This window comes from Sorex fumeus, unplaced genomic scaffold (assembly GCF_029834395.1).
Source record: "Sorex fumeus unplaced genomic scaffold, SorFum_2.1 ptg000061l, whole genome shotgun sequence".
Taxonomy (NCBI): Eukaryota; Metazoa; Chordata; class Mammalia; order Eulipotyphla; family Soricidae; genus Sorex; species Sorex fumeus.
Genome location: NW_026606118.1, coordinates 40,633,238 through 40,647,046, shown reverse-complemented (window position 1 = coordinate 40,647,046; position 13,809 = coordinate 40,633,238). Strand labels below are relative to the sequence as shown.

At 42.7% G+C, this 13,809-nt stretch overlaps 1 protein-coding gene across 1 annotated transcript; it reads left to right on the top strand.

Moving 5' to 3' along the window:
* The first annotated feature begins 1,299 nt into the window (after positions 1-1,299).
* HEY2 (hes related family bHLH transcription factor with YRPW motif 2) lies at positions 1,300-12,016 on the top strand. Its single transcript, XM_056126230.1, has 5 exons — positions 1,300-1,413; positions 3,387-3,465; positions 3,595-3,678; positions 5,960-6,041; positions 11,170-12,016. Exons 1-5 carry the CDS (start codon positions 1,331-1,333, stop codon positions 11,862-11,864), a joined length of 1,023 nt encoding a protein of 340 aa, XP_055982205.1. The 5' UTR covers positions 1,300-1,330; the 3' UTR covers positions 11,865-12,016.
* The last annotated feature ends 1,793 nt before the right edge of the window (positions 12,017-13,809 follow it).

The window sequence follows — 13,809 nt, the reverse complement described above, 5'->3', positions numbered from 1 at the left end:
GAAAAGATGTTTTGAAAGACCACGGAGAGTTTTATACAAGCCGCGATGCCCACTGTCTTAAAAACTGGACATCCATTCGCAAAGCTGGCCACGTCTAAGGGCATCCCCCCATCCCCCAGACCCCGTCCCCCTTTGGGGTTCTCATTCATTCTTACCGCTGCGAAAGCACGCAGCGGCAAGGGTGGAGAACCGCAATCATCTGGATTATCAAAACCTGAAAAACTCAGAAGGTGAAAACCCACTAAAAACCGTATCCTAAAATAACCTGCATCCTTACTCCAGCTCTTCCTACCTCCGGAGTAGGCATAACTCCAGCCCTGGGTCTGCTCAGCAGGATCCACTCTCCGCGGCCTCTGAGCCACGAGAAAAAAAAAAACTGATTTTAAAACACATTGAAAATCACAAAGTGCTCGACCTCCCTGACTCTCCGACCGCCAGCGATTAAGTACCTGGTCGGGGAAACGCAAGTCCGTATCGGTCCACTGCCCAGAGGCCGCAGAAGTAACCTCGGGCGGCGTCGGGAAGAAAAGCAACTTTGATTTAAGGTTTAAAAAAAAAAGAAAGAAAGAAACCCAGGGGGCAAATGTGACCGCTAGGGTCAGCCTGTCAGCAGTTTTTGGTCCAGGCAAGGGACGACAGAGTGGGGCGGTTCGGTTAAGCCACGGCGCCTCCCCGACGTCACTCACGCTCGCTCACACTCGGCCCCGCGCTTCGGGGTTATTAAACACCGGGTCGAAACTTCTACCACCGACCGCGGGACGCAGAGGAGGCCCCAAACCCACAGCCTGGAGCCCGCCCCTCGCCAGCCCGCCCCTTGTGGCGCCCGCGCCCCCCACGTCCGCGCGCCTCTCCAGCGGCCGCCGGCAACCTCCCTCGCACGCCCGCTCGCCTTCGCCTCCCGGGAGCCGCGCGCGCGGCGCTGGGGCCCCAGGTGCGCCACCGCGTTCCCACGCTTCGGCTGGAGCCTCGCGGCGGGCATTGGCGCGCGGGGCCCCGCCCTCCGGGCCTCCGCCAATCAGCGGCCGCCCTAGTCTCCTGGGAGGCGGTGCCCGTTGGGGCGGCCGCTACCAGCACGCGGGAGGCGGGAGCCGTGACCCCGCCCGCGCAGGGGGGGTGGGGGTGGGGGGCGTGGCCGGCGCCGGCTCTTGCGGCCGAGCGGGGCTGAGGCGTGGGAAAGAGCCGCGAGGAGCCGACCGCGCCGCCGCGGGAGCCGCGCCTGACGGAGACCCCGGGAGGGCGGGTGGGAGGAGGTCGGCAAGGGAGGGCGCGACGCCTGCACCGCGCTCGGGCCGGCCGGGCGGGCTGCGCCCTGCGCAGTCTCTTCGCCGCGATGAAGCGCCCTTGCGAAGAGTCCACCTCCGAGAGCGACATGGATGAGACCATCGACGTGGGCAGCGAGAACAATTACTCGGGGTGAGCGCGGGCGCGGCGGGAGCTTGCCCGGAGCCCCCCGGGCCGGCCGTGGGAGCGCCCCGGGCGCTGGGGCAGAGCTGGAGTTTGGGGATCCCGAGGCTCGGCTCCGCAGCGTCCTCAGGGAATTGGGAGCAAGTTTTTGCCCCGTGCAACGGAGCGGTGGGTGCTTGGCAATGGGGTGGGGCGAGGGATGTCGGTTTTCCTTCGGGGGTGGGGTGGGGCGGCCCGCACCCCGGGACGCGACCGAGAGAGAATGCAGGAGCTGGCAAGGGAGGGTCCCAAGCTGTCAGCGTTGGGCGCGGGGACTGGCACGTCCGGGCGACGGGCGACGCCCCTGCCACGGAAAGTGTTTGAGAACCCTTTCAAAATGAGCCAGGAGGAGGAAAACAAAACAAACAGAAAAAAAAAATTCAAAGTTTTGGTTTTTTTGTTTTTTTTTTTTAAAAAGAGGCCCCAAGAGGACTTACTCTTTGGAGAAATTACAGCCATTTGCTATGTCAGGGCTCAGGAGGTTGAGCTCTGCAGGTTGACCATGTGTGACTGGGCTGGCGGGAGAATGAGTGACAGATGTAAGGGTCGTTTCGGCATCATCTCTTTGACTGCTTGTGCTTAAGTCTGGAAAAGATCGAGGTCGTGATCACAGAAGCCAGACCTCCACTTTGCAGTGACAGAGGGAGATTACCGAGGCATTTTAGTGCCAAGGCGGGTCAAATGATAATTGCTTCTAATTGGTATCCCCAGAAGCACCTTAATTATTTATCTGCAGCTGTCACTCAGAGACCAAAAATTCTTCCTACCTTTGGAAAACTGATTTTGTGGTGTTTGCCCCCCCACCGCCACGTTATGGACCAACCAAAGCCTGGAAGCAGCAAAAGCAAATATATATTTGCAAAGTATCTTTTAATTATTAAAGTGTCGTGTAACTGTTTTTTTTTTAAAAGAGAGAGATCTGAAAAACAGAAGATGTCATGTGAAAGGCGAAACCAGTGAAGGGGTGGGAATGAAGGGTACGGTTAATTCAGAAATAAGATCCAGAAGTGAGAAGGTGAAGTAATAAGAACCTGGTGTGTGAAACATTTTAAAATGAAAGAACAAATAACAGAAAGCCTGGAGAATTTGAGAACATAAGCAGTGTCTGTGAATTATGAAGAGAAACAGACACAAACTAAAAGATGGCCAAAAAATTATGTGACAGAATGACTGAAAGTTCATTAGGAGATATCTTTTCATTAAACTCAAGAGGGTCTGTAGCTCCTTAAGGATAAAGCTTAGATTGAAGGCTGAGAGACACTTCCATAGAGTTTCATTAAAAGAAAAAAGTATTTACCTAATAACGGATATAATTTTAATTTTTCTACCAATGGCATATTTAATTTGAATGTTTAATTTGGATGTTGAGAATTAGTATGCAGAAATTCAAGTTTGTCATTTTTCTCCGTTGTGACTATTTCAAGTTTTGAAAGAGAGAAATGATGTTTATTTTAAAGATTGCGGCTAGGGAAAGAGTTTGACATATGATGACAAATACCTTTTTGATAGAGGTGCTAAACACGGTTTTACTTTGAAAGAACTTTGCTTTGTTGAGTGTGTCTGCTAGGAGACAGAATGAGGGATGCTGTTAGACATTAGTTGTCTTTTAAGTAATATAAGTGGAACTAAGAAATATTAATGTTTAACTTCTCATGATGACTTTCCATGATCATTTTGCTGGGAGATGTAAAAATTCAGAAGCTTATTGTCAATTGGTGTGTGGATTACTCAATAATATACTTTTTTGATGAAAAGATTCCTACCAAAGGGGTAGGGGGATTTAAGGACTAAAAGCAAGTATGTTAAAGCAAGAATTAAGAGTAAAATCACACAGACCTGACTTGTGCAATCACTCTGAATGCTTAATGGGGTGCTATCAGGTGCCCAGAAAAAACTATTGTTATGTTAATGGAAACACCTGACATACTCTTCCTATTTCTTAGGCAAAGTGCTAGCTCTGTGATTAGATCTAATTCTCCAACGACAACGTCTCAGATTATGGCCAGAAAGAAAAGGAGAGGGGTATGTTGTTATTTTTTTTAATTTTGCCCTTTTTCTTTCGGATCTAATCAACCTAATATGTAACATTTATTATGAGTAATTTTATCATTTGTGTATTTATAAATTTTTATTTTGCTTGCTTTGGCATAGATTATAGAGAAAAGACGTCGAGATCGGATAAATAACAGTTTATCAGAGTTGAGAAGACTAGTGCCAACTGCTTTTGAAAAACAAGTAAGCTTCCCCCACCCCTGACCACCCTACCAAAAGGCTAAAAAGAATCTGATTCTCTCTGGGAATGTGGGTTCTTGTTAAAGCTCATTAAAATAATGGTGTATGTACCCTGATCTGGCTCTCAGCAGCTATTTCAATAAAATGCTTTGTTGTGGCAAAACTATTAAAAACATAATCCATCATGAAGTTGAAAAACATTTCTGTTCTTTAGCTTATTTTCCCCTTAAGGGTAAAACCGTTCATGTTTTCTGTTCTTTCTCCGAATACCAGTGGTGGTTTTATTTAAAACCAAGCTGTACGTAGTATTCTTCAAAAAATGATATCATGTGTGAAATTTCATTTTTGTCTTCAATAGTTTTAAAAAAGTAAAAAAAAATTCAAGTTCGGAAAGTAACATTCCCACTTCTATTGCCTAAATAATGATAAATAATGATACTAATAAAACTTATTTGCCAAGCCACTTACTTGCTTTCATTTTTAATTCCTGGGCTAATGGAATAATATTCTTTTGGAGACATACATCATTTTGGAAATATGGTGAAAATCAAGTTAACCATAAATTTCCCAGTGAAGAATTTGAATATTTCTTTATTAAAAAAATTTTTTTGCACACTTAGGAAAAGTCAGAACTAAACAAATGTTTAAATCTTTCTCCATTTGAGGAAAGTGGTGTCTCGTCTCTTAAAATGACTGATTTTTTAAGCACAGATTTCTAAGGACATCTTTCAGATAGTGAGTACCATTCCCTTATTGAAAGCACTTTCAGTTTAGCGCAACTAGGGTATAAGATAGCAGTGTTTGTTTATTTCATTTTGTTGTTTACTTCATGAACCACAAACATAATAAAGCAAGCCTTACAAAAGTCCTTGGAAATAATCCAGAAACTGTGGTTTTAGTTATTAGTCACTTTCACTAAAACTACTGTTCATCTTCTTGGAGAAATTGAACACGGATGGAGGCACAAAACATAATGTGCTAGTGATTATACACTTTTTTAGGGACAAAAAATACACTCATCCTATATGTTAAAACTCTCAGATATGCTAAATGTGATGTGGAAATGTAGTTTTAATAGCATATTCAATAGTTTAAAAAATAAAAACATCTGTAATCAGTGATGTTTCTCTGGGTACCCAGATTCCTGTGTTAAAATGAATAGTCTGTTGGGGAATTAATTTTCTTGGTTTCCTTTTTTTTTTTAATGTTGAATTAAAACAAACCTTAAAAGCAAACTTCAGTTGTTTGACAGTTAGTTACCATAAACACAGGCTTTCCCATTTTCAGAGCTTGGCTACCACCCGGAAAGAGCTGGCCCTGTCACAGTATGATTGCTAGAGTGTTCTTTGGAAAGTTAAGTAATGCTGGCACTCTTACCATCAACTAGGCGCTAATTATTGAGAAGGGAGAAAAAAAAGCACAAATAAAGCAGAGGAATCTGAAGTGAATTTCAATGTCTTTAAAACAGAAACAAAGCAAAAGAAGATTTAATTATTTAGATTTTCCAGGAAACTAGAAATAGTTTTAAATTTCCTGGAAGATCTACTTCTCATAGAAGCAGAGGTAGCACATTTATATTTCTATTGGTATCTAGAGGTTTTGCCTTTTTTGAAAGGGAAGATGACAATATATTCCCAGAAATATTTTATGAAGAGCTAAATGAAAGGGTTCAATATTCTTTTGCTTCTTCATGCTCACTCGGTAAGTTATAAGCTAAACTTTCTACCTTATGAGCTTGAAATTTATAGTGACACCTGCTGGTGATAGTTGGAGGAAAACCCTTTCCTTTGAAAATTTTGGTTCTGCTTACTGGTGAATCTCCTTAAAAACTCACCTGACTTTTTCTATTAAAAAAAAAAAAATATATATATATACATATATATATATTTTTTACAGTGTCTTGATTAAGATCCTTTCCTCCTAAAATGGATTCAGTTGACCAAGATTTTAGCATTTATATCAGACTCTTGGATGATCCCTGAAATAACCACCCGGGCTAGGTATTGGATGCAAAGTTAAAGATTCTTGCATCTATTATAGTTTTGGGGAAGTGAACAAAGGAGAATAATTAGTATTAGGACAAAATAATTATGTTCCTTAGATTTTAAACATTAAAATGGCAAATATCTGTTTCTAGGTATAACACAAGAAGTGTTTTCACATAAAGTTGGGACTTAATTCAGATTTTAGAATTTCCTAGTGAGATAAAAAATTGAAAATTAAGTATAAATATTCAAAATGCATTTCTTTGGGGCTTATCAACATTTATTATTTGTTTATGAAGGGGTCTGCAAAGTTAGAAAAAGCTGAAATTTTACAAATGACAGTGGATCATTTGAAGATGCTTCAGGCAACCGGGGGTAAAGGTGAGTAGGGAACTTCATTTCCCTCTTTCCACATTTCTCTTTTCATTTTCCTTCTTAATATTGTAAAGACATCAGAATGGGACAGTTAACAATCTGAGATAGGAGATTAAAGCCATAGAAATCAATGCTAATAGCAGAATCAAACTCATGGGAAAGAACTTCTGGAACAAAAGAAGCACTTGACCCTAGACTTGTGTTTGCTTTCCTCATACTGTGGAAGTAAAACTTCTTTTACATTAGTCTGATCAGAGATTTGTTTGGAACTGCAGAACCTCATGCCTGAATTTTCACAGAAAAATGAAACAAATACCCAAACATAAAAAGGAGATTAAAGGCCATCTTTCTTTCTTCTTTGCCTTCATTCAAATCCTTAATAAATCTTGGTGGAGGTATTAGGCATTTTGGCAGTAATGGGTGAGTAACTTTGTACCTCAATACCATAAGCATTAATACTATTGTAATACTATTATCTGAACTAGAGTGATATTTTTTAATTTTCATAATAGTAATAACAAAAATTAAAAAAAGACATAGGGCTCAGTAGAATGCAACACTGCCAAAGGAGGTGACTCTAATTTTTTTTTATTATTGTTTTCAAGATTTTGGTTAGTCTTAGATTTAGAAAAGACAGTACAGGTAGTGAATTTACTGAGGAAAATTATTACTGAAGCATAGTTATTCTTAAAGGAAAGCAAACAGGTACAGTAATCCTGGGCCCAACCTGAAAGGGATGTCCTCAACAATGAACAGTGATTTAAGGAGGAGTTCTTGGGGCACTGGGTCAGGGACAGTCTCTTACTTGTGATAAAAGTAGGCTTGACACCCTGAACATTAATATTCACATGTCATTATCCTACTTCTCACACATTACTTAGACTTTTTTTTTTCCGTTATGTTCTTTTTCACTCTTCAGGAAATCTTTGGTATTTATTATCTTTTCAAAGGTAGGTAGTATTCCGTGTGTTTGACAGCAGGGTTCAGAAAAGCAGCCAGAAAATCTGGATACCACATTTAAGGTTTGGAGGCTTCTCTGCACTCAGCTTGATACCACAGAGCGTCATAGTTTTCTCTAGATCAGGCAGGCATAGAATATGGGAGAAAGTATCTGTTTCGCCAATTGGTAAAGAAGTATTTTGGTATTTAAATATGCTCTAAATAGGCACTCTGAGTGCCTGTGAAATGTCATCCCTGACCTTCACCATCTTCGACTTGTGTCAAGGGGAAAGGTGACAATTACGAAGGGAAGTCTACACAGTGTGAAAACCTTTGTACATTGTAGAAAAGGGAAAAAATAAAGTAATAAAAAGCCAGTGACCAGCGCTACTTGTCTACTGCCTTGTCTTTGACAAGTGAGTAGGGGTTCTTTGCTTTTCTGTGAGGCCCGCACCAAGTTCTGTGAACACACTGAGGTCTAGACTTCTCCAGCTCTATAGCACTGTCTCTGCAGTTGCTTACTCAGGATTTTAGGAGACTGCTTGAGTTTGTGGTGGTACAAAACAGAAAACAAGGAAGTTGCGTCTCTCCCTTGGTATTGTTAGCCATAAGGCTTAAGACTCCTTATCAGAGTTTCAAATGTTTGGTATGAATTGGACTTCGAAAGCTTAATATTGTTCTTAGGCCTTATAAAAACTAAGTTTCATCTTGGTTGCTATTCTTGGCTACCTAAACAGTCTTCAAACTTGTACCAGACAGATTTTAATTTATGAGCAGATATTTTCAACAAGTGCCCTATAAGTTGTTTGGCTGCCATACCTTGGCGAGGTCATCAGGCAGAATGTGTGGGCCTGGAAGGAAGAGGGCTGACGCTGGGGCTCTCATCCTTGGAGGATGCAGTGAAGGTCTCAGAGCACACTGGTCAAGGACAGGGCCACTGCAGTTGAGTTGCCTGATTTCAAATCCTGCCTCTACCTTTATAAACACCCTGGGTAAATTCCAGACCCTCTTGAACTCCAGTTTCCACATCCATAAAATGAGGGCCATGCTAGTACCCACACCACATAGTTTGTTAATTAAAGCCATACAGTAGTACTGGTATAGAGGAAGTAGCATGGCTATTATAGTTGGCCAGAGATCCATTCCCAGGAGATAGCAGTTCACTGTCATTTCCCGATGCATTCAGCAGTGGGACAGGAATTGCATCATTTACATTCCTTAGAGATCATCAGAGAAAATAGCCATATATGACAGCCTATAGCTGGCAGACCACAAATTGCAATTTTATTTATGCAATTTATGACCACTAATGACAAGTTGGAAGCTCTGGGACCTTCCAAGAATTCTGAAGTCCATTCCTCAGAATCAGTGTTGGCATTCCAGTTGTTTCTTGAGAGACTTGAGTAATCCAAATTTCTGGATCCCTGAGGGTTTCTGGACTTCTCTATTCTGTTTGTTTGCTTCCTTTTGCATTGTGGCCACACCTGGCAGTGCTCAGGACATTCTGCTGGCTCTAGAATGCTCAAGAATCACTCCTGGAGGGGCTCAGGGACCATATGGAGTACCCTACCCACTGTACTATCCTGCTAGCCCTTTGATCTCTCCTGATAATTAACCTACAAGAAGAGGAGGAGGGACCTCTCTTTCCTCCTCTTCTTGTACAAGTCAGAGGCATGCACAGCATTATCCTGAGGGATTTCATATGAAATCTTTCTGTGGAGGTTTCCTCTTTAGGAAGAGGATTTAGCTGCTAACTGTTATCCAGGAATAACCATTCTTGTGCCTGAATTTCCACATTTCATGATACCCTCATATATCGGCTCTCTGCTATTATTGTGATAGTTTTAATAGTGTGTATTTTTGCCCCTAAATTTCCAGTTTTCAGTTGAAATTCTAGCTTAAGAATTTTGAATGAGTAACTAGTTTCTGAAATGCTGTCATACAGAATAAGGTAGACTTACTTTTAACAGATTATAATACTTTTATCTGCAAAAAAATTTAAAAGTTTCAAATGCCTTAGATGAAAATATTCTTGATTGAATGTATTTCTTATTTATGCATACACATGCCAAAAGTGAGATTAAACTTTCCGCTTTAACACTTTTTTAAAATTTATTTTTATTAGTGAGACACCGTGAGGTACAGTTGTAGGCTTACAAATTTTTGTGCTTGGGTTTCAATTATACAATGATCAAATACCCATCCCTCCACCAGTGCCCATTTCCCACCACCACAGATCCCAGTATCTCTCCCAACACCCATCCCCCCCTCCCACCCTGCCTCTGTGGCAGGGCATTCCCTTTTGTTCTCTATCTCCTATTGGGTGTTGTGGTTTGCAAAAGAGGCAATGGGTGGCAATCATGTTTGGTCTATCTATAGTCTACTTTCAGCATGCTTCTCCCATCCTGGGAGGATCCTCCCAACACCCTTTATTTGGTGCTCCCTTCTCTATCTGAGCTCCCTTTCCCCCTAGCATGTGTGGCTGGCCTCCAAGCCATGGAGTAAAATTCCTGGTACTAATCTCGGCCATTCATGGATGCTAGTCTCCTATTTTGTTACTTTATTTAACATGTTTTTTTTTTATCTGAAAACAGTATGTTTGTGTATATATATATATATATATATATATATATATATATGTTTACCAAAATGGTGATATAGCCTCAAGTGTCTGATTTTGATAATTGTACTCCGAGTTGGCAGATTACTGAAAATAATAAGATATGATTATTTCATTTTCAAACATACCTTTTGAGAAAAGGAGATTTTTATAACTATGACTCGGTTCCCGACATTGTTGTTTGTTTGGTTTTGGTTTGTGGGCCATACCCTTTGGTACCTAGATTTACTCCTGGCAGTGCTTGGGGGACTGGGACCCAGATAGGTGCCAGCAATCAAACCCAGACCAATTGCGTGAAAGACAAGCACCTTACCCATTGAACTCTTTCTCGAGCCCCAGATGCAAGCAGTTTGGAGATAGTAAGAAAAGATTTGAGAAATGTCTTCAGATTATTCTCAAGAACTTTTAAAGGCAAAGTGAAAAGTTACCATCATATGTTAAAAACCCAAACTGTAGGTGGATGACATAATGGGTACATACATACACATGAAAAAATTACACGTATGTTTTTGTGTGCATGCCAAGAAAAAGTAAGCTAACCAATGAAGTAAATATATTCAATTTCATTAAAACTGGGAGTTATAATAAGTTCTTAACAGTTGTGTCATATTGTGTAATAGGAAAGTACTATCAAGGTAAATGGCCACACCTAAAAGAATACTTTGCTTTCTGTTGAATTTTGTTCAAAGAGCAAGATGGTTTCACTATGTCTATTAAAAAAAAACAATGATTTTTAAAAGTATTTATGAATTTACTGAGAGCCTAACACGTTTTAAAAGCAAGTCCTCAAGCTGTTAAGATGCACTTCACAACTGTTATTAATGTCAAGAAACTGAAGCTGTTTCAGATAAGCCCTTGAATTTCTAACTCATGTGACACACAGAGAGAGATAGAGAGGGGTGAAGTGTGTGCGTGGGTGTGTGTGTGTGTGAGAGAGAGAGAGAGAGAGAGAGAGATTGAAAGAGAGAGATTGAAACTCTAGAGTCTGTGGAAAAGTTCACTAGGGAATCCCATTGTAGAAGAGAGATGACGCCAGCTTTTCAAAGTGTTTGAAAAACAGGGCAGTTCTTAATTCCCACTCTGACCCCACCCGACCTTGATATCTGGCTGCAAGAACAGTGGCTGTATATAGCACAGCCGGAGCTGCCACACACGTGGCCTGCAAAGCACCTTTCTTCATTCTGCCCACATTAAAGCCAATCAATCACTGGCAGCTTTTTCCCCCCAGCAAGCCTCATCCTTCTAGTTAAGTCTGAAAGACAGAGTGCAACCTAGTCAGTGGGTCCCCGGGGGAGGGGGGGGGGGGGAGTGGGAAATGTCATCTTGGGGCTGGAGCAATAGCACAGAGAGTAGGGCATTTGCCTTGCACTGACCAGGGTTCGATTCCCAGCATCCCATATGGTCCCCCCCCCCCCCCCAGCACCATCAGGAGTAATTCCTGAGTGCAGAGCCAGGAGTAACCCCTGTGCATCACCGGGTGTGACCCGAAAAGGAAAAAAAAAAGTCATCTTTTCTCTTTATGCCTGACCTTCTGCCCCCCTTCTCCCCTCTCCCCGCCCCCCCCCCCCCACGCAGGTTACTTTGATGCCCACGCGCTGGCCATGGACTTCATGAGCATCGGATTCCGAGAGTGCCTCACCGAGGTGGCCAGATACCTGAGCTCCGTGGAAGGCCTGGACTCCTCGGACCCCCTGCGCGTGCGGCTGGTGTCCCACCTCAGCACGTGCGCGTCGCAGCGGGAGGCGGCGGCGATGACCTCGTCGCTGGCCCACCACCACCACCACCCCCTGCACCCGCACCACTGGGCGGCCGCCTTCCACCACCTCCCCGCAGCGCTGCTGCAGCCCAACGGACTCCACGCCTCTGAGGCCACGCCTTGTCGCCTGTCCACCGCCACCGAAGTGCCTCCTGCCCACGGCTCCGCCCTGCTCACGGCCACCTTCGCCCACGCCGACTCCGCCCTGCGGATGCCAGCCACGGGCAGCGTCGCGCCCTGCGTGCCACCGCTCTCCACTTCGCTCCTGTCCCTCTCGGCCACTGTCCACGCGGCCGCCGCCGCCGCCACGGCCGCGGCCCACAGCTTCCCGCTGTCCTTCGCGGGCGCCTTCCCCATGCTCCCCCCCAACGCGGCCGCCGCCGCCGCCGTGGCCGCCGCCACGGCCATCAGCCCCCCCTTGTCGGTGTCCGCCACCTCCAGCCCTCAGCAGACCAGCAGCGGCACAAACAGTAAACCTTACCGACCCTGGGGGACAGAAGTGGGAGCTTTCTGAGTTGTCCTTGAACTTCTCGCAGTAGTAACTGAGTGTCCTTCATTTCAGAGTTCAGCTTGCAAACCTCTGCACCCTGAAAGTAGCCATACAGATGTCTACAGATCCACCAAGGAACAATAAAGCTCTTTCAGACACAAACCTCACACGTGGAAATGTGGTATTATCTTTGTCCCCCCCACCACCACCCCGTTTTTATTTTCTTTTTAATTTTTATTTTTGAAGGCAGCTTGACAACTGACGTCCACCACTTTTGAAAACTTCACCCTTAAGTTTCCCTTTAGAAGTTTCCTGGAAAATCTATGGACTGTACCATCCGGCAGTGCATCCATATATCCGAACAGAAGAAGAAAAAATGCCCTGATGGAATTCTCTTGAAACTAGATGGGGGGTGTGGGGAGGGGATGGGGAACTGGGAAAATGTCATGTTTCATAAGTGCCTGAGTTACTTCAGTCTTCTTCTGCACCTATAACACTGCACAAGAGAAGAAGAGCATAGAGGTTAGGTTAAATAAGGAAGGGGAGGGAGAGAAGTCTTGCATTAAGCTGCAGACATTTCAGTACAATACTAGATGAGTACTCTGTTGAAAGCAAGTGGCAGGTGTGTTTATTGACCAAAAGGATTGTTGAAAATAATTTTCAAGTTGCAAGACCTAGTTTTATCTTAGTTCGCTTTCTTTGTACAGACTTGCCAAGTGGTGACATTTAGTAATGCATTGGTATAAGCAATTATTCCATCAGTGCTCAGATTAATAACGCATTTCTGCCCTACCTTAGGGCCCCAGGGACTTTGTTTCATGGCTCACAATATGGTGCTTCTTTATATTTACTAGATATTTACCGAATGTACCCACAGGTAGCTGCCTACCGTGTGCCTACCCACCAGAGGCTGTTTGATTCATGCCAACTTGAAAAGTCTTCAGTTTGTACGTTTGGATTAATTTATTCCGTTTCATTCGGACTATTTTTACATATTTATCCTTTTCAGTTTGTCCTGGTAGGATGTAATTTCTATTGTTGTCACCTTTGGAGAGATGTTTCTGGAGGTGATGAGGCAGGAAGAGAGCATTGGGGAAAAGAATAGCTCCAGGTTTTCAAGCGCTCGTGATTGTTTGATCCCAAATCAAAATGAATGTATGCAATCGGATGTACATAAATTATTTTTGTCCATGCCTAGGCTAGTACTTCATTATGGTGTTTTTTTTAAATTTTATTTTGTTTAATGACAAAATAATCTCTAATACATTGAAATTGAGCATGTGGGATTTTATGTTTGAAAGAAAAAGACACAGCATGTATTATTATGCACTTCATTTCTCTGCTGTGTGGAGAAAGCAATAAATCTTATGAGAATGTTAAACATTATGCAGAATTATACATTTAAATATTTGTTTTAAAATTTCTGTACTTAGTCTTTTTTGCATTACTTTGTAACCTTTTTCTATGCAAAAGTCTACATATCACTAATTAAATGAAGTCCTTTTTGACTTTTTCTGTGGATGAGTGTTTTGCACAATGGAAACTTGACATGAGTTTCAAGGGAGGCCTTCCTTTACTAATGATTTAAACCATGGCTTTTCTTTTTGTCTTCAAATGTCATTTGATATGATTCATAACTTGTTTGCAATAGAATGCACCTGAGCATGTGAGTCAGTTAAGCATTGGTGGGTATGATATTATTTGAGTTAGGAAAGGATCAGTTTCTACTGCCTTATTTGCTTAACCATGGATCTTGTTTTGTGCAAATAAAAGATTTCTAAATGGGAGTATTCCAAACAGGATAAGCAGGAATGTGTCACAATTTTGTAACTAAAAAGTTAGTGTTTTAAACTATCACATAAATACATGATAGCCGTATACATGCATTCTGATGATAAATCTATTTCTCAACAAAAATTTCCTTTGTTTCTGTGGTAATATTTAAGATATGTGTCTGTCTTCATTGAAA